The sequence below is a fragment of the Urocitellus parryii genome, chromosome 9, assembly GCF_045843805.1.
Source record: "Urocitellus parryii isolate mUroPar1 chromosome 9, mUroPar1.hap1, whole genome shotgun sequence".
NCBI classification, from domain to species: Eukaryota; Metazoa; Chordata; class Mammalia; order Rodentia; family Sciuridae; genus Urocitellus; species Urocitellus parryii.
Window position 1 is genome coordinate 111,913,908 of NC_135539.1, and position 20,037 is coordinate 111,933,944.

Consider the following 20,037-nt stretch of genomic DNA (forward strand, 5'->3'; position numbering starts at 1 on the left):
AAAAGGAGATAAATTTGTAGGCTGTCCAGGATGTAGAACCTTCCAGAAGTGGTGCTAATTGGATGTGCAGATGGGGTAACATTGTAAAGGGGTTTGAATCCAGATGGACTAAAGGCAAGACAAAGGACCTCCCTACCATTACAGACCCAGCCTTTCCTGAGATTCTTGGACCACAGTACTGTCACTCCTAAGGAAATCTGCTCTAGAGCGTCCCGATAGTGCACTTTGTGTAGTGAACTCATGGAAGATGGAGTGAATTCCAATACCACGCGATACCTGCATTGACCTGTAAGTTTCCTCTGTACCCTCAGCACGGCCTCTCGCACAACGACCTAATGCAAATGCTGCAGCTGTGCTTTGGACAAAGCGTGCTGGGCTGGTTCGGGTCCTGCCTCAACTGATTACTGGTTCTGTAATCTTCTAGGGCAAACTGTCTAACTTCTCCAGGGCTCAGGTTTCTGTCTCACAATGTGGTTAACTGCGTTTATGTATTTTGGAAGCAACCAGCCCAAGAAAAATACTCAGGACAGGACAGGATTTACAACTCCCCCTAGCTGAAAATACTCGGAATTTTTCCTTCCTTCTCCTCCCTACCTGTCTTACCAGGGATCCCAGGTCTAGCTCCTCCATCCCTCCACCCCACTCTCCTTCCCATAAACGTCTTTACTTTTTCTTCCCCTCCCGAGAGTCCTTCGCCTGAGACTGTGGGGTATCGCCTGAGACTGTGGGGTAGGATGTCGCTCCTAAGTGACCGCTCCTTGTAGTGATTTTAGATCCTTCACGGGAGCCCCAGGCAGGGGGCGTGCCACAACACTGCCAGCCTTACTTTCTGCGTAGGTGGCAAGAGGCCACCTCTTACACACACACACACACACACACACACACACACACACACACACACAGCCCGGGTGTGCATCTGTCTGGAAAGAGTCGGAGGCTGAAGGGTGCGAGTGTAGAGACGTTTGTCTGCTAAGTCCGTGAGTCCTGCGGGCTGGTGGGAGCTTGCTTGCGTTGCTGGGTTCTTCTTACTAGCTCCCTGTCCCTGGGCCACTGCCCCTACTCCTCCTCCCGTTTTGCCCCCTCCCCCAGCAGTCTAGCAGTCCAGCCTGGTGGGTGCCTGTGAGCCTCTCTCCGCCCTCCCACTGCAGGAGCCAACCCGGGAGCCCGGGCCTCTGGACTCTGCTGGAAGCGCATAAAACCCGCTGGGCTCCAGCCGCGGGCTCCGCTCCGGCTGGCTTTGAGAGCGCGTCTCTAGGCTGGAGCCTGCAGCTTGCCGGCCACCTGTGATCTTGGATTGCACCTTTGAGCAGGCTTAGAGGCATCCTCTCTCCACTTACAGAAAGTTGGGAGAAAGTGAATTTGGACTGATCTGGGGACAAGTGGCCGCTGGCCCAGGTCTCTCCTTACCTGAGCTCATCCTGCACAGCCTCCCCTGTTCTTCCCATCCCAACACCCCATCTGCTTGATCGGTTTTTCTTTCCCTGGTTCCCCTGCCCACTTGGGGCCAGCTCTGTTTTCTCCTTCCTTATCCCATTCTCCCTCCTCTCTCTATCCCTGACCTTGACATTGTTATCTCCTGCTTTCAAGCCTTCTCCCTATCATTCCCATCTTTCTCTTCTTAAACTTTCACCTGGATACTTCATTCACACCTTTCCTCCATTTCTCCCACCCCCAGCAAACCTTGACCATGGATTTGGAGCCTTCCTGGACTGCCATACCCAACCCTGGGGGCACCCTTTCTGCCCCCAATGCCACAACACCCTGGCTGGGCCGGGATGAGGAGCTGGCCAAGGTGGAGATTGGCATCCTGGCTACCGTCCTGGTGCTGGCCACAGGGGGCAACCTGGCTGTGCTGCTGACCCTGGGCCAGCCAGGCCGCAAGCGCTCCCGCATGCACCTGTTTGTGCTGCACCTGGCCCTGACTGACCTGGGTGTGGCACTCTTCCAGGTGCTGCCCCAGCTGCTCTGGGACATCACCTACCGCTTCCAGGGTCCTGACCTCCTCTGCCGGGCTGTCAAGTACCTGCAGGTGCTCAGCATGTTTGCCTCCACCTACATGCTGCTGGCCATGACAGTGGACCGATACCTGGCCGTCTGTCATCCCCTGCGCAGCCTCCAGCAGCCCAGCCAGTCCACTTACCCACTCATCGCGGCTCCCTGGCTGCTGGCTGCCATCCTTAGCCTCCCCCAAGTCTTCATTTTTTCTTTGCGGGAGGTGATCCAGGGCACAGGGGTGCTGGACTGCTGGGCTGATTTCCGCTTCTCCTGGGGGCCACGGGCCTACATCACCTGGACTACTCTGGCCATCTTTGTCCTGCCTGTGGCCATACTTACAGCCTGCTACAGCCTCATTTGCCATGAGATCTGTAAGAACCTAAAAGTCAAGACACAGGCTGGGAGGGTGGAAGCAGGGGGCTGGAGGACTTGGAACAAGCCTTCACCTTCTGCCCCAGCTGCAGCCAAGCGGGGGCTACCATCTCGGGTCAGCAGCATCAGCACCATCTCTCGGGCCAAGATCCGAACCGTGAAGATGACCTTCATCATCGTGCTGGCCTATATCGCTTGCTGGGCACCCTTCTTCAGTGTCCAGATGTGGTCTGTGTGGGATGAGGATGCCCCTGATGAAGGCAAGTATGTGGTCTATTCGGGGTGGTGAGGTAGGGAAGAGTGGGAAAGGAGGACAGTAGGGATAGGGCAGGGGTTACAATGCCTCCCAGGACCAGGTGGGTGACAAATGAGTGCAGCCATTAGGAAGGTTGGTGTTTGTTTGTTTTGGTCCATCTTCTGTTGCTGGAACAGAGTACCTGAGACTGAGTGACTTATAAAAGAAAAAAGTTTAGCTCTTACTGCTCTGAAGGCTGGAAAATCCAAAGTTAAAGGTTTGCATCTGGGGAGGGACTTTCTACAGAGTCTCTGGGTGGCACAGGATATCACAGGACTTAGGAGAGATAGCCAAACTGACTTTAATAGAAGAAATATTCTTGTGATAACAAACCTACATCCTTGATAATTCATTAATCTATCAATCCATTCATGAGGGCAGAGCCCCACGACCCAGTCACCTCCCGAAGGTCCTACCTGCAAGTATAATGGACAAATGACAGTGGAGATTATGCTTCTGACATGAATTCTGGAGGGCAAACATTCAAACCATAACATTTTCCCGTGTGAAGAGGGACAGATGCAACTCTCGTCCAGCCTACGAATGCTATGTATCTTTTATGTGAAATTTCCTGATTTTAAAATTTGGGTATCTAACTTAACAATTTGAAAATACTATGTGGTGCTAATGAACTGTAACTGTAGGCAGATTTGCCCAACCAACTTCCAGTTTGCCAGATGGGCTTTAGAATTCAAGGATTCTAGAGTTGAAGGGTTCCCCCCCCCGCCCCCCCCGAAGTGATCTGGTCCAGGATGACAATTTGTGGCTCAGAAACTGTCTCTCTCTTGGCACTCTTCCCTCCTGTACCTGGATATCACTTTGAGCTCCATCTCAATGGCCACTTTCAGTTAATTAGGGCTGACACAGGACAACCCTCAAATTTCAAGTACAGCCAGGTATGGTGGTGCACACCTGTAATCCCAGCAGCTCAGGAGGCTGAGGCAGGAGGATCCCAAGTTCAAAGACAGCCTCAGCAAAAGTGAGGCACTAAGCAACTCCATGAGACCCTGTCTCTAAATAAAAATACAAAATAGGGCTGGAGATGTGGCTCAGTGGTTGAGTGCCCCTGAGTTCAATCCCTGGTACCCACCCCACTCTGCAAAAAATTTCAAGTTCAGCCACTTCATTGTGTCAATGAATAAACAGAGACTCAAAGAGGAACCACCACTTGCTCAAGGCCACACAGCTAGGGAGTGGCAAAGTAAAGATTTTAGCCCAGGTCTTCTGCCTCCTTGTCTTTTCCCTCAACCCAGCCTTGCTCATAACCCTGGTTCTAAAAGTGCCTCCACATGAAGGGCCTTCCTCTTACATTAAAAACAAAAAACAAAAAACTGGGATCCCTCAAGAGTCCTGTGTTTCAGTTGGCACATGGCAGGACTTGCCTTTTTCTGGGGTGAGGTAGACATCAGAGCTTCAGACACTGCCTGGTAGTCCGGTCTTTGGAGGTAAGCTTGTTCCCAGGAAGGCAGGGCTGTGTCTGGGCAGCCTAAGTGTTGGAGGGTGGTGTTCAAGGGCCTCTGTTCCTGCTCCTCTAAGCAGAAGCAGGGCATAGGAACACATGCATGAGAACCTGTCTGGGTGCCTATGATAGGAGTGACCGTGCTCTGCAGCACATCTCGTGGTATGCACGGCTCAGGACACATACTGGGTACACCGTGCGAGTGCCTTGGGGAGGCTCTGTCAGGATCCTCTGGAAGCTTCCTGGGAGTTCATGGTCCAGAAGCTCAGGCTACAAATTCCTACCAGCCCGTATGTAGTTGTCCCCCTTGAGTTTGTTTCTGATCTCATTTTGGTCATCCTACTCAAGCCAAATGCTTTGCTTTTCTACAGACCTGAAATAGAGGAAGGCCGTGAATTTAACACAACCATGCAGGAGAAAAGTAAAAGTAATGTCCAACTATGACGGTCCCATTATCTACCTTCTTAGCTACCCATTTGACATCAGTCTGAACAAGAGGCTGTTTGTAAATTATCCTATAAAGGATAAGCATATGAAACCCAACCAACTACAAGGCTCTCCCTTTGTAGCCGAGGCCAGACTAGAAGAAGGGAGAGCTTCCTGGGGCCAAGCCCACTGAGTTTTCCTGCTACTGTGGGGTGATTTTCTCTACTGTACATCCGAGTAAGTTGAGGCCGGAGAGGTAAAATAACTGGTCCAAAATGCCCTGCTAGTAGGAGACGGAGCCAAGACTTGGATGGTTTTACTCTGAACAAGCACAACTCAGCCAATGGCACCAGGAGGGGAGGTGGTCATTTGCCCCTTTAATGAGGAACATAGGAGAAGATGGGCATCTTGCCAACCAGCCAGTGTGGCTTTCTGGGCTTGCCTTGGTATCCACAATCCTCATAAGCCTGTCCCCAGCACCTCGTTCTTCACCTGTGTAGAGGGTTTTACCACTTCCCCAGGGCCTGAGAGATGAGTACAGGAACAAAGCTTATTGTACAGACAATGTGTTCTCTCAGAAAAATTGAAGCATTTTGGGCTGGGGTTCACTACTTTAAACTTACTTTTCAGCACCCCCAGTTCTCCTCACAACACACTGGTCTCCTGGCCTCCTGGCTCTGAGTTTTTGGTCAGAGCCTGCCTGTCTCCCTGCCTCTGTCCCTGTCCCCACAGTCAGCTGAGTTTCTGCCTGGACCAACTACGGTGGATCTGCCCTCAAGCTGAGAAGCAGAGCCCATGTTTTGTGGTGCTTCCTGGTACATCTCCTGCCCCATACTGTACCTGGCTCAGATGGGCCAAGTCACTTAGATGCCTCCTAAGCCAAGGAATTTGCAAAGTTACTGTCACTAGCTTAAGCTGAGCTCTAAATGTATAAATGGAGCAGCCAGGATGAATACCACCCCCTTAGACAAAGCAACTCCCCAAGTCTTCTGAAGCTCAGGTTAACTAGGCAAAACTGGAGACTAGTCCCTCCCACTTAGACGTGACCCCCTCGGACATATTCACTCCTGTGCCCTAGAGCTATGGAGGGAACTGGGTCCATCCAGGCCTTCTTACCTCTTTGATTTGTGTCTCTTATAAAACATTCTTACCCTGTCTCTTCTCTTGGGTCACAAGAGGCCATACCTTGAGCATACTCAGGAGAGATGTGCAGGAGGAGCCAGTTTACCTAAAGCTTTGACAGTGCTCTACAGAGCAGGTGCTGAGCTCTGCCTTTCAGTTTGCAGGTTGAATCTCTGATGGGTGCAGAATCTCTGCCTTAGGGCTGGAAACCTGGGTTTGAGCTGCAGTTCTTATTTAATGTGCTATACAAGTTGGAAAGTGTACTTCTAAATTTCTTCCCAGTTCTGATGTTGCTTTTAATAATTCTACTGTCCCTGGAAAAAGCAAGGTAACTCAGTAAGCCACCTGTATCATAGCTGTAACCATGGTGGATCCAGGAGGCTGGTGCCCTTCCTGCAGCCTTTCTGTTGGTCTGGGGAGTTTCATTTAGTCTGTTGAAAGATCGTATCTGGAAGGAATCTTGTCAGAGTTTGGCACTCTCCCATTTTGACTGCCTAAGAGAGAAATTAGTTTTTCCCTGCAAAGGGGTCAGTGTGTTCCCTAGGGACAATCTGAGAACACGGAACAAGAATTGGAATAGGATACTCAGATGTCCCTAGAAGCTTCCCTTTCTCCTGTGCTTGGAAATGAGGCCATAGGACCTATGGAGCAGCCAGGCTCCACTGATTGTCCTACCAGGTCCCTAGCACAGAGCCCAGCACAGAGGCAATACTCCACATGTATTCAGTGACTGAATGTCAGAATAAGTGAGGCTGGCCCTGAAAGGCAAAGATAGAATCTGGAGGGCAGCATAGGAACAGAAGTAGAAGGGACCTGCACTTGGTTATTTTCCCAGGTCTACATCCATTAGGGGATTCAAGGTATAGGCTTTAGAACAAAACCAACTTCTCCTATTTGATCTGGTCCTCTCCCTAACAATGTGGACTCTTCTAAATTCAACTTAAAACTTAGCTCCAGCTCTCACCCTGTAGTTAGTTACAAAACAAACAAAATCAGTGAGGAAGATTCTGGAGTCAAGTGACCCAGGTCAAGTCCCAGCTGTGCTCCTCTCTAGCTACAGAACCCGGAGAGAATCCCTTCTCCTCTCTGGGACTCTGTTTCCTCATCTGTTCAGCGGAGGGCTGGCCTCTCTCCCAGATCCCTGCAAGCCACCATCCTAAGTCTTCTTGTACTTCTCTTGTGGCAGATTCCACCAACGTGGCCTTTACCATCTCCATGCTTTTGGGCAACATCAGCAGCTGCTGCAACCCCTGGATCTACATGGGCTTCAATAGCCACCTGTTACCACGCCCCCTGCGTCATCTTGCCTGTTGTGGGGGAGCCCGGCGCCGCATGCGCAGACAGCTCTCCAGCAGCAGTCTCTCCAGCCGCCGCACCACCCTGCTGACCCGCTCCAGCTGCCCACCCACCCTCAGCCTCAGCCTCAGTTCGAGGCCAGGGCCGGCAGAGTCACTGAAGGACTTAGAGCAGGCAGACGGGGAAGCCACCACTGAGACCAGCATCTTTTAGAGAAGACTTGTTGGATGGAGCCTGGGATTGCCCCCAGGGCTAGCAGTGGAGGATCTCTGCCCATCTCAGGCACTGGGTGTATGTAAGAGCTGGGAGGTCAGGGTTAGCATTCCCTGGAACCCAATTTGAGGCAGTGCGAAGAGGCCAGAATAGCAGCCTCTAAGGTGAAGCCTGTCCTCCTTAGCTCCCAGTCTCATGGTGACAGTCAGGCAGAATCAAATGGCCTGCTTCCTGGTGGCCATACTCACAGGGTGTCTTGGAACACACCCACAGGGTGGAGGTGGTGCGTCAGATCTGGGATGGCACTGTCTGAGGGTCCCCAGGTGGCAGGAACTCAGAAGCTGGTCTCATGCCTTAGCTACCTGTCCCCATTCTAACCTGACTTGCACATCCCAGCCCAACCCCAGGGCGCAGGGAGTGAAAAACTCTAAGGACCTACTTGGATCCTGATTTTTTTTTTTTTTTTTTTGTATAGGGCATATAGTTTCATGAAGCAAGGTGCATGGGTATTCAGCCTTCACCTGCCATGCCCTCTTGTTGTGGAAGGGAGATGCAGGATTGGTACAGCGTCTGCTACCCAGTAGGAACTCTGCAAATGTCAGTTCCTCTTCCCCCTATATCCTCTTCCATGGGATGGGTGGCAGGGGGAGTATTGTGTGTCCTTAGTGGTAGAGCCTAACCTGGGTGAGTCGGGGAAGAAAGAGAGGAAAGGATGAGATGAAAATGGTCACAGTGAAATTAAGAGCAGGAATAAACCTCAGAGGCTGCAGGGGCAGGTTTCCCTCCCTCCTCTCCCCAAGGGGTTCCTGCTACTCCTTCCTCTGGGTCTGCATGGAGGAGATGTCTTTAAGGAGGAGTGTGTGATCACAATTCTGGAATAATCCTTGAGGTTCTGCGGAGCTTCCAGTAAAAATTGAATGGATGTGGGGATGGAGTCAGGAGCCCAGGATTCTCATCTCGGCTCTGCCTTGGAAAGTCACCTCCCTCTCGGGGTCTCTGCTTCCTCACCTGTTGAACAGGTGAGATGGTCTCTAAGGTCTCTCTCAGCTCTAAGCTTCTCTGACTTTGCAAGACTGGAAGTGGTGTCATAAGAGATGACACAAAGGGCATCTAACTCACAAGCTCTAGGAGAACTGTTGAATTTTCACCGCAGTGACATTTACACCCTTTAACAGTTCTGGTGACTCTGGGTTCTGCCACGGCGATGCTGCCCACTTTGTCTTCAGTTCTGTAATGCTGAATCCTTCTCCAAGGCCAGGAGAGACAGCAGGACAGGTGGAATCTGAGACTCTGCCCTGCTCCTCCTTATCTCCAGGGGGATTTACATCACGGGGTAGTTGCCTCACCCCAGCTGTCATTCTAAGAGACAGCCTGGATGGTAGAAGGAGCATCAGCTGAAAGGTCAGCAGGGATGGGTCTTGGTTCTGCTGCCACCAATGACCAACATCAGTAAAATGCTGGTAACCTTGCCACCTCAGTTATGAGGGACAGACAGTCCTGTGGATGTAAATGAAGTTTGTAAATGAGTTTGACTCAAGTTCCTTCCTCATCTACTCTTTGCCTTCAGTAGCACCCCTTCTTACCACTATTGTATTTTCTGTTTGGCACTGAACAAGGGAAATGGGTTTTTGGGGATGGCTTTGGGACCCCCCAACTTTCTCCATGGGAAAGTTGTTTTTGATCTTTTCCCAAAAGTAGGTTCTTTCTTATTAAAAACCAATGGAGAACAACCAGCCACTGGGTCTCAGGGTCCCATTCCAGAAAGCTTTGGAGGAAATGGTGGATCTTGTCTGGATCTATGAATGACAGCTTTTCAGGACCTGTAGGAAGCTCTCATGGACAGACTGGATGAGTCTTAGATGGGACACAAGGTGGCAGGAAACAAGAAGGGGGTTCTGTGCCGTCAATCCCATTCCTAACCGCTAAGCCCAGGAGAAACTGAACAGAGCTGTCTCTGGGTGGGACACTTGTGTAAAGTGTTGATGCCATTCTATGGACTGGGAAATACAGTACCCCAGTCCCTTAAAGCCTTCTCAGGAGCAGGAGGTGAGGGGCAGGCAGGGATGAGAGGATGGCAGGTAGGGCATTGATCAGTGGACTATGGGGATTCTTCAGATTGGCTTTTTCCATAGTTTGGTACCAGCCAGTAACTTCCCAGATGACCATGTCTGTGTTTTGTATATAAATAGGCCTTTTATCTATCAAAGGGCTATAAATTCAGCCTAGGCTATAGCAATTCATTCCTAGGTCTGAAACCCAGAGAAGGTTGAAATCCACTAATAAAACTCTTTAATCTACAGGACATTGCTGGTAATCTTTGTTTCCTAGGGGCAAGTATAATGGGAATATTCAAGAAAAAAAATTAAAACATGATCTTGAGAGAGGGGGGTAGGGCTAGACCACCTCCCTTGGAGTCCAGTTCTGAGCTCATTGGAAAAGCAGAGTGTCTTGGAGTTTGTCATTAGACCACAAGGTGGCACTGTGGAGCTGAAAGTGCTGGCAAAGTTGGTTTGGGCTGGGTCCTGCTAAGTGGCTTCTGCCCCAGAATCGGGTGGCGCCCCTTCTTCAGCCCAATATTACTAAAATCCAGTTTATTCACTCCCTGTCCTGGAGAGTCTGAAGCAGTCATAGCCCTCAGGGGAAGACTGGGAAAGTTACCCAGTTCCTTAGCTTGAATGCCATTAGAAAATTTCTCCTGAAATCCTGAAGAGTCTCAGCTCCTTATCTCCTCCAGTTCTCCTGAGATACCTGGACACATGCTGCCTTCTCTCTAAGCCCACGGGGGATGTATTTGGCAAGGGCAGAGAATAAGAGGTTTCTATTACAAAGTGAGGGACTGAACACAGGCCATGAGATGTACACATGAGTGATTAAGGGAGATAGTGAGACCTCAAAAAACAGATGAGCTGTAGTTTTCTTATGTGCTCTGGTTTAGAGACTGGGTGCATGGCCCTCTTGAGAGCCCCTCTGAACTCAACAATCTGTCCTGATGCCAGGAGCAAAATAAAACAAAAACATAAATAAAAACAAAAAAATCCCATGGACATTGAGCATAAAATACCTCCTTGCTCAAGTAGGTCAGGTTGGCTAATAAGACACTGATGGTATTATTCTGCAACTCCCATGGTGGACATTTGGATGCCTGCTCCCTTAGAATAAGAGTCCACTGAAGTAGGTCACATTTGCAGTGGTCTATATTCCCAGCTTATTATTGGCACATAATTAACCATCTAGTGTTTACCAATAGAAAATCATCTTCTTTGGATGTTATCAGAAATTTTTGGGGAGATTTCTTTTTTACAGAGAGAGAGAGAGAGAGAGAGAGAGAGAATTTTTATTTGTTTTTTAGTTTTCGGCGGACACAACATCTTTGTTTGTATGTGGTGCTGAGGATCAAACCCGGGCCGCATGCATGCCAGGCGAGTGTGCTACCGCTTGAGCCACATCCCCAGCCCTTGGGGAGATTTTTATCTGGATTCCTCTCTCATGGAGGAACCCAGAATGGAACAGCATAATTATTTCCTGGAGGTTCTAATGACATGGAACATGGGAGAACGTGACTTCCTTTGAACTGGAAACTATGCTCCTCAAAGGGTGATCACTTACGCAGACACTAGGAGTACAGATTTAGGCAGATGAACCTCTAAGGGCTTAGAGTGTCCTAGAAATGTCAAAAAGGCTATTTTATTGCTTGCAATGTGTCTGGTAGTAATTTTGAGGATTAATTACAGTAGTCCTCCTTTATTCACCATTTTAATTTCAGCCTTTTAGTAATCTGTGGTTAACTATGGTCTGGAAATATTAAATGGAAAATTACAAAAAGAAATAATTCATAAGTTTTAAATTGCATGCCATTCAGAATAGTGTCATGAAGTAGTGTCATGATATAATTCAAGTCTCACACCATCTTGTTCTCTTCTCCCTGCAATATAAATCATCTTTGTCCTGCAGATCTATGCCATATGAGCTACATATATGTTAATCACTTAGTAGCTATTCTGATTATCAGATTGTCACAGTATCATATGCATGAAAGACCACTTTCACATAATTTTTATTAGCTTACTGTTATAATTGTTCTATTTTACTAGTAGTTGTTGTTGATTTCTTCTTATGCCTAATTTATGTACAGGAAAACCATAGTATAAAGAGGGTCAGGTAGTATCCAAGGTTTGAGGTGTCCACCAGGAAGTATCCCCTAAAGATAAGGGGGAACTATGGTAATTTAAAGTATTGGCTAGCCCCCATCATCAGTTTATTTGCTAAAACTCCTTGGGAGGTAAAATTGGCCTTCCTTTTATCAGAGCATCTGAGACGTCATCAACCCATAGAGTTCATTTGGTGGAGTCACACTTTGAACTTGATTTTTTAAATGACACTCTCCAAGAATTCCTGTACCTGATATGCAAGCAGGATGGGCCTTGATGTTATCCTCCAAGATAGACTTGCTATAAAGTGTCATTCTTTGAAGCAGACTTCATCAGGGACCTTAGATGATCTGTGCCATTCTACAGCCTATGGTGCCTGGTCTCCCTGACATCCACTCCCTGCCCCTGAGCATCCCAGCACACTCTGAGCTCAGGAGGATACTTCCCTATCAGGTTCAGCTCAGGTCAGTCTCTCAAGAACTTGTAGAGAGAGCCTGCACTGGGGCAGGTCTTGCTTCTGCCTCTTTTCCTTTTGATTGACTTTCTACCCTTCTTTCTAAACTGAGGTCGGAAATCGCCTCTCTCCGGGGTGGTTTCTCTGATTAAGTCCACCCAGTCATTCCTTTCCTCAGATCTGTATAACACGGACAGGCTCTGGTTTTATTGCTCTGTGTTAATTCTGCTTTGTTACATGTTATTTTGTACACATTCTCTGGCTCTTTCTTGCCTGCCCCAGCTAGGCCATAGATGCCTTAACCCCTCCCTGATGGTTTCAGATGATCAAATCTTCATGTTGTTTTGTTTTGTTTTTTAGCACTGAACAGATAATTTTATTTACGTCCTCTTTCAAAATGCATGCACATGAATAAGATTGTATACAATAGGCCAAAGATTACCTAGAGACCAACAGAGCCATATAAAAATAATCTAGAGCAAGTTTTATTGATTTAAATAAGGCAAGTGAAATGTAAGGTCAGCATTAAAATAAAAAGATTTTCAAGAAATTTCTCATAGTTGTACAGTGGAAAAGTATGAGTATCAAAATTTTGACTATTACTGTGCAGAACTGAAAGCCACGTGCATTTCAAATTGTAAACTCTTATAATAATACCATTAAATCCACAAAGTCACTGGCAAGTTGTCTGATGTTATCCAGATCCTACAATATTTTCTTTATGTAAATTTTGGTATATTTGAGTTCATAATAGGCCCAATTTTATATCACTTGAAAATAATAAAATTCCAAGGTATATCTGCTTCTTTAAGACATCAGAATGACAAATGTAATTTTCTAGGCTGATATAATTCAAGTACAGTAATAAAAAAGGACAACATATTTGCTCCACAATACTAGGGACTGAACCCAGTGCCTCACACATGCTAGGCAGGGCAAGTCAACCTATATTCCCCACCCTTTAAAAAAAATTATTTTAATTTAAATCACTGTTGCCCAGGCTAGCCTCAAACTTGTGATCTACTTGCCTCAGCCTCCTAGGTAGCTTGGATTATAGGTGTGCACCACCACAGACAGCTGACAACACATAATTTTAATGAAATCAAATCTATTTGAAAAAAGGGACATTATATAGTTGTTAAACAACAGTGCAAACTAACATTAAAATCAATGATATAAATTTATATAAGAATACTTATATTTATTTTCACTGGACAAATTTTAAAGCCCTTTCTCTTTTCTGAAGCATAAATAATGGGTCATATTCTAACTATTCAATGATTAACCACGTTTCTATAGCAGACTCTTCATTTTTATACCTGCTAACATGTTCACAAGTTGTAATAATCCTTTGAATTTGTACAGTACCTTAATAAATCTGATAGATATTGGTATCCCTCATTACTTTTTGTACAGGATATTCTGTATTAAATCCAGAGCCTCCAAAAATCTGCACAGCATCAGTGGCTAATTGATTTGCAACATCTTTAGCAAATGCCTTTTCAATAGAGGCATAATAGGTATTTTGGCGACCAGAATCAATCTCCCAAGCTGCTCTCTGGTAACTTAATCTAGCTAGTTCAAGTCTTTGATTTGTATTTTCTCCTAACCCTCTGTTCCAGAATTCTGTAGAAAGCAAGCATTCTGCCTGCTAGCCCAGGTGTCCCTCTCCTAGTGTGGAAACAAAACTGTCAATCTCTCTTGGGTGCCCTATAACTTATCTGAGCCTCTTCAGCACAAGTTTGATGATTTTTTTTCTTTTAAAAGACAACAGCAAGAAGTAGAGTGTCATTTCTATTTTTCTTTCTTTCTTTCCTCCTCCTCCTCCTCCTCCTCCTCCTCCTCCTCCTCCTCCTCCTCCTTCTTCTTCTTCTTTTTTTTTTTTGGTACTTGGGAACTGGGGATTGGACCCAGGGGTGCTTTACCACTGAGCTACATCCCCAGCCTTTTTTATTTTGAGACAGGGTCTTGCTAAATTGTTGGTGGTCTCGCTAAGTTTCTGAAACTAGTCTCAAACTTGCGATCCTCCTGCCTCAGCTTTCAAAGTCACTGTGATTACAGGCATGTGCCCTGCACCGACTAAGCTTCATTTCTTAAGGCAAGGGCAGTGTTGCTATCATGGTTAATGATTATCCCTCATCCTGTCTCTCTAATCAGCAGAATCTTTTTTTCTCCATGAGGTAAAGTTTTCAAGGAGAGAAACAACAGTAAGAGCTACAGATGAAGGGCGAACAGACTGGCAAAATTTTCCAGCCCCAGAAACCCAAATCAGAATCATCCCTACAGATCATCTTGGGGAAGAGGAACCGGGAAGTGAAGGCGGCCAGCTGCACACAGCGTCTGAACTAGGAAGGGCATTTACATCCTGCAGAGATGGAGCATGGCTAACAGATTGGTCTTCCTAGGAACTGCCCATCACTGATCTGGATTCAGATTTGGCTGGGAGTATTCCTAGGGTTTCAATTTTTTTTTAAGCTATTGTAAATTTTTTTCCCTCTTAGTAGTACCAGGGCATTCTACCACTGATCCACATGCCCACCCTTTTTATTTTTTTATTTTGAGACAGGGTCCCACTAAATTGGCCAGAATGGCCTTGAATTTGTAATCCTTCTACCTCAGCTTTCTGAGTAGCTGGGATTATTGGCATGTGCCACCAAACCCAGCGTAAACAATTTTTTCCCATTTTATGTCTAAATGAGCTATTGGGGGAAAATGTGTATTATTTAGTCACTGATTACTGAACATAATTTTTTCAAATACATTTTTGGTTGTAGATACACACAATACATTTATTTATTTACTTATTTATTTGTATGTGGTGCTGAGGTTCAAACCCAGTGCCTCACACATGCTAGGCAAGTGCTCTGCCACTGAGCCCCAGCCCCAGCCCTGAACATAATTAATTTTAAAGCATTGAAGTTCCTGTGCTTTTCTTGGACTAGGATATCTACAAACAATGACACATTTATCCTCCATTCCAGTAGTAATAGCTCTTGTCTGTCTGTCTGTCTGTCTGTTTTGAGATGAGGTCTCAAATTCATAGACTGAAATGATCCTACCTCAGCCCCCTGAAGAGCTGGGACTGCAGGCGTGGGCCACTGTGCCCAGCTTGTTAACTATTTTGTTTTGCTGATTAGAATGTCTAGAGCAATGTTAAATAAAGAAATAGCAAGTTTGTGGACAGTCTTACTTTGTTCTGGACTCAATGGGACTATGTCTAGGACCTGATAGTTACATGTCATGTTATCTGATGGTTTCAAATAAGCTATTCTTAATCAAGTCAAGAAAGAACCTTCTTATTTCTAATTGGTTAAAAAAAAAAAACACACCCAAATGGATATTGACTTTGATTAGGTTAAATTCTGGAAGATTTTCCTTGGGATATCCAATGATGATCTAAGTGGTATTGACTAGGATTCTATTTGTAAGCTTTTGATTATTATTTAAAAAAACCCAGCAAATTCACAGGTTGATTGGCAGTAGGCTTTCTAAATGAATTATATGAAATGTTGAGGGGGAAGCAAGATTACTCAGCAAAATATATTAATATTAAAAGGGACAACATGCAGGGCTAGGCAAGAGGAAAAGAGGAACTGTTGGTTATAATTTTATTTAAAGTTTTTAAGAAGTTGTTTATTGTGAATAATTAAAGAGCTCAAAGGGAAGTCATTTAACCATAAAATTGCCAAGCAGAATTTCATTACAGCTGATTAAAAAAAGACCTCACTGCTTTCGCTACTGATGGACTCCACTGTTTCCATACTTTACCTGGAAGATCTTCCTAATATCTGATCTGGGTATTTCTTGCTAGGACATAGTCCTATTTCCTATTTACCCCCACTCTGCTTTGTGTGTGTGTGTGTGTATATTGGGGAATGAACCCAGGGGTACTTCACCACTGAGCCACATTCCCCAGCCCTTTTAATTATTTATTTTGAGACAGGGTCTCACCAAGTTGATTAGGGCCTTGCTAAGTTGCTGAGGCTGGCTTTGACCTGGTGATTCTCCCGCCTCAGGCATCCCAAACCACTGGGATTACAGGCGTGTGCCACCACGCCCAGCTGCCTTATTTTTAATGGAAGGAATTCTGCTACAAAATGAATGCAAGAATACATAGAGAATCTCACCCTATTAAAAAAAAAAAAAAAAAAACCTAGAATTCACACAGCCACTTGAGTGTATTCCACTGGATCCATGAAAGAAGCATTCACAGAAGTCCAGATTTTGGGCTTGGGTTTTTCGGGATTGACATTGACATAATCTGTAGCTTCCTTGATGTTCTCATAGTCCAGGACAGATTCAGGGGCTGAAAAGACCACTGGTGTGTAATTCACGTCCTTGATGGCCTGAGGAAGACAACAGAAACACACGGGTCAAGGTTTCTACCCTGTTTGGAGGAGGTCAGACCCTCAGAGGGAACTTGAGCCCAAAGAAGCTGCTCAAAGCTTGGTGGGAAAGGACCCGGATGGATCCAGGTAACTATCTGAGAGCAGGGCAAGGGCCACGAGGAGGGTTTCCAGTGACTGTGTTCTGTATGTCTTCAGGGAATGGGCTAAAGGATGAGCAGGTGGGAGGTGATGGATGACAGGGAAATGCAGACACTTGATTCAAGTGAGGTCAGGCTCAGTAGCTTTGGGTCCCAGTGAGAGGTTTCCTATTAGCACTTCCACTTTTATGGTCTGCTCACACTCCCTTTATTTGGTGGATCCATGCTAATATGGGGCTGTGGGCAGAAGCCGGACCACCCTCACCCAGGAACGCTCTGAGGACTCATTCAGCCCTCCTTTCTTGCTCCCGCCTCAACAGCTGGGGTGTCCAGAGCTCCCAGTTTTACAGGGACCCTAGGTTACCTATGGAGGAGTGCACATTACTAGGAATCTCATTACCTGGAAGGTGGAAGGCAAAGTGGCAGGGTCGTTCAAGCTGACAGAGCTGATGGAGCTGTCTGAGGACGTGTTGCTCTCATCTGGGGAGAAATAGAAATGATTCCTCCTCCAAAGAAAGTTGGGAAGTGTTAGGAGAGGGGAGTGACAATGGAAGGGAGACTGAGACAACAGCAGAGGCAGAACCAGCAATGCAAAGAGGAGAGGGGACAGGAGAAGCCGAGCCCCAAAAGAGAAAGAAGGGGAAACAGGGACAGGGTGGGTGGTGGGTAAGAAGCCAATAGTAGGCAGCAGCTTCCTGCCCAGGGGTCCAGGTACTGCCGCTCCGTCAGCTCATCTAAAACTAATAAAGCTTGCCTAGGCAGGACTGTCTGCCAGAAAAGAAATCAGCAGGGTTGTACCGAGGCAGCATGGCCCGGTCCCAGCCACAGGTTCCAGTCCAAAGCTATCACCAGCTCTAGACAGGTTGTATCTCTTGTGCCCGGACATTTGTCCTCTGCAAAGCCAGAGGGCTACACAGTGATTGCCGAGGTCCCTGCTAGCCAAACAGTCCGATTCTGGCCAGGCTCGGAGGACACTCTGAGGCCAGAGGTCAGGGTGAGGCCAGCATTTCCTCTATTCTGCCAAAACTCTGAAGGCCCGAGCGGCACCTTCTGGTTCCCATGATCTCATCTGAAAAGATAAGATCAGAAGGACTGAGCAAAACGCAAACCAATCCAGAGATAAACCCATGGAAAAAGTGCAATCTCTGGAATCTCTGGTGAGTGGGCCCCAGCGGGGCTGCTGAAGTGGCAGTTTCCACCTTGTGGATGGATAGTGACCTACTGGGTCTCCCAGCCCTTGAGATAAAAAAAAAAGAGGGTGGGGCTTAGGTGGAGCTTGGTGGTAGAGTGCAAGCCCAGCAGGTGAATATGCAAGGCCCTGGGTTCCAGCCACAGCACAGGGGGAAGAAAGGAGGAGGAGAAGGAAAAATAGAAAGAAATAAAATAAGACCTGAGCACAAAACCCACAGGGTGATGGGTGGTGCTCCTGGGTCTAGTGAAGGAATTGTCACCAAGACTTGCATTCATTCAAATTCCCAGATACCCAGGCAGTCTCAGCCCAGGATGAAGTGTCCCCATGGGGAATATGAAGGAGCCAGCTTCTAGAAGCAGCCAATGGACTGGCCAGGAGGTATGATGCCCAGTGACCACCATGGCTGGGGGCAGGCAGAGGCAGTCAGAATCTTGGCTCCACTATTAGCTGGCTCAGCAGAAGAGGCCATAGCCTTAGAAAGAGAGGAGCCAGCCCCCAGGTCCCTGTAATCCATCATTCACACAAACTGGACTGAGACCCACACGAACCCCCAGGGGTCTTTCTCTCTTTTCAAATAGGATGGGTAACTATTTGAAAAAGGCAGGCTGGTGAGGCCTGCTCTGAGTCTGTGTGAGGGATCCTCAGGCTAGAAGTTTGGGTGGCAGGGATGAACATGGGTTGCTGCAGAGATGCTCCTGCATGTCCAGACACAGCACAGTAAGCTTCAGGACAAGTTCTCCCTTGTCTCCTACTCACGCCTGTATTGGGGAGCAGGCTCTTTCCAAGTCTCTTTGGCCACAGGGAAGGGATGGGGAGCAGAACTAGGCTCCCGGACCTGAAGTCTGGCTTCTTTCAGTATCCGTTCACTCTGGTGGGCTGGAGGGGAGAGGGTCAGGTTGAAAGCAAAAGAAAACTGAATTAGTGATGTCTTGAATTAAGTCCTCTGAACCCTCAAAGGGAGACTCTTCCAGGATCCCTTCAAATCTCAGCTCTGCTGTGCTTCAAACCCCACAGTGGCTCCAAGCCTCACTCCGAATAGAAGCCCCTGTCCCAGCCTCTGAGACCCTCTGTGGACTCACTGCCCTTCCTCTCCATCCCTGCTCCTGCAGCCTCTTGGCTCTTGCCAGAGTGTGCCCGACATGCTTCTGCCCCAGCCTTTGCAGGAGTGGCTCACTCCTCATTTCCTACAAATTTATACTCAGATGTCAGCACCTTAGGGACACTGGTCCCTTCTCAGCTCCTGGCTTCTTGCCTTGCTTCCTCCCCAGGATTTATCTTTACCTAACATACATGTGTGTGATTTGTTTATCTTGTTTTTGTCCCATGGAGCACAAATTCCAGGGGATAGAAATTTGTAATTTGTTATGTTTCATATAGTTTGGGCTTAGACAGCGCCTGAGATGCTCAATAAATATCTGTCACATGGATGAATGAGCAAACAAAAGAATGATTCAGTGGAGAAGCCTAGACTTTCTTTTTCTGGAAAAATCCTCAGAATATCATTCTGCCTCATAGCCTACCTTAGCCAAAGCACCATTATTTTTCCTAATAGTAAAGCTTTTTCATAACAGAGATTCTCTACCTACATTCTTCTGTAGGTCATTTTAAGAATTTCAACTCATGTCTCAGTCTAATTATCTTTCCTTCTGTTGCAATTTAAGGCCATTTTTCACATCCAGTCCTTCAGCATGATGACAAAACTCATTAGGCTTAAGGTAAGTGAGCCCTCTTCCCCAAGCACATGGAAGCTGGTCTCCAGACAGAGGATCCGGGTGTGGGAGCAGCCTGGGCTGTCATTCCCAGTAAGAAATAGGTTGGGTAAAAGGTGAGGTCAGAGAGGGGATTGCCCAGATGCAGGGTGGTGAAGGGTAAGCGGTGCCAGGGATCTGGTCATTGGGTCCTCAAGTAGGTTTTCAAGTGATAGCTCCCAAGGGGTCTCATCCTCTACAGGATTAGTCTCCTAGGGTGACTGGGAGGGGCAGGGGGACAAAGCCAGTTACCTATGTTCCTGCTGAGCAGGTAATTGAGGGCCATGATTAGACAGATCTGGAGGAAGAGGGACAACACTGCAATCACTAAGCCATGCCACAGCTTCATCTCTCTGTTGGGAAAGGAGAAGGGTGAAAGTCAGAGATGGCAGTGATGTCAACAGCTGCAAAAGGTAGCCCTTCCCCAGATGGAAGCAGATAGCGGGCATTGTTGGGGGCTTCAGGGCAGATCCTTTTGCCTCTGGACAACATGGCTAGGGTAGCCAGGAAGGGTGTGCACGCCGGGTGGCCAACTACACCAGTGAGCCTGGTGGAAGCCCTGCTCCGGTTCTTCTTGGGCTCACTCACTCTGTCAGCATGATGAGCTTCTGGCTGAGCTGCCGCTGGTGTGAATGGGGCTCAGACTTTTCCCAGGGCAAGCAGGAATAGACCCGGGGGAACTGTTCCTGGATACCTGCAGGGGTGGGGCAAGGAAGTGGTCAGGACTCTTGGGCTTTATGCCAAATTCCCCTCAGGCAAACTTGGCTGCTTGGGGGCCATTTGCCTTCCTCTCCCCAGATTTCAGGTTTTGAATGCGCAAAATAGGTGTAT

The 20,037-nt window shown here is 47.3% G+C and overlaps 2 protein-coding genes across 2 annotated transcripts; one reads left to right on the forward strand and one right to left on the reverse strand.

Annotated features, from left to right (window-relative positions):
* Positions 1 to 1,687: 1,687 nt before the first annotated feature.
* On the forward strand, positions 1,688 to 7,178 carry Avpr1b (arginine vasopressin receptor 1B). The gene is made up of 2 exons (XM_026387514.2): positions 1,688 to 2,627; positions 6,856 to 7,178. Exons 1-2 carry the CDS (start codon positions 1,688 to 1,690, stop codon positions 7,176 to 7,178), a joined length of 1,263 nt encoding a protein of 420 aa, XP_026243299.2.
* Positions 7,179 to 15,940: 8,762 nt separating this feature from the next.
* Rhex (regulator of hemoglobinization and erythroid cell expansion) lies at positions 15,941 to 19,805 on the reverse strand. Its single transcript, XM_026387376.2, has 5 exons — positions 19,795 to 19,805; positions 19,459 to 19,559; positions 18,215 to 18,334; positions 16,667 to 16,746; positions 15,941 to 16,126 (listed from the first exon to the last, which is right to left on the reverse strand). Exons 1-5 carry the CDS (start codon positions 19,803 to 19,805, stop codon positions 15,941 to 15,943), a joined length of 498 nt encoding a protein of 165 aa, XP_026243161.2.
* Between the last annotated feature and the right edge of the window lie 232 nt (positions 19,806 to 20,037).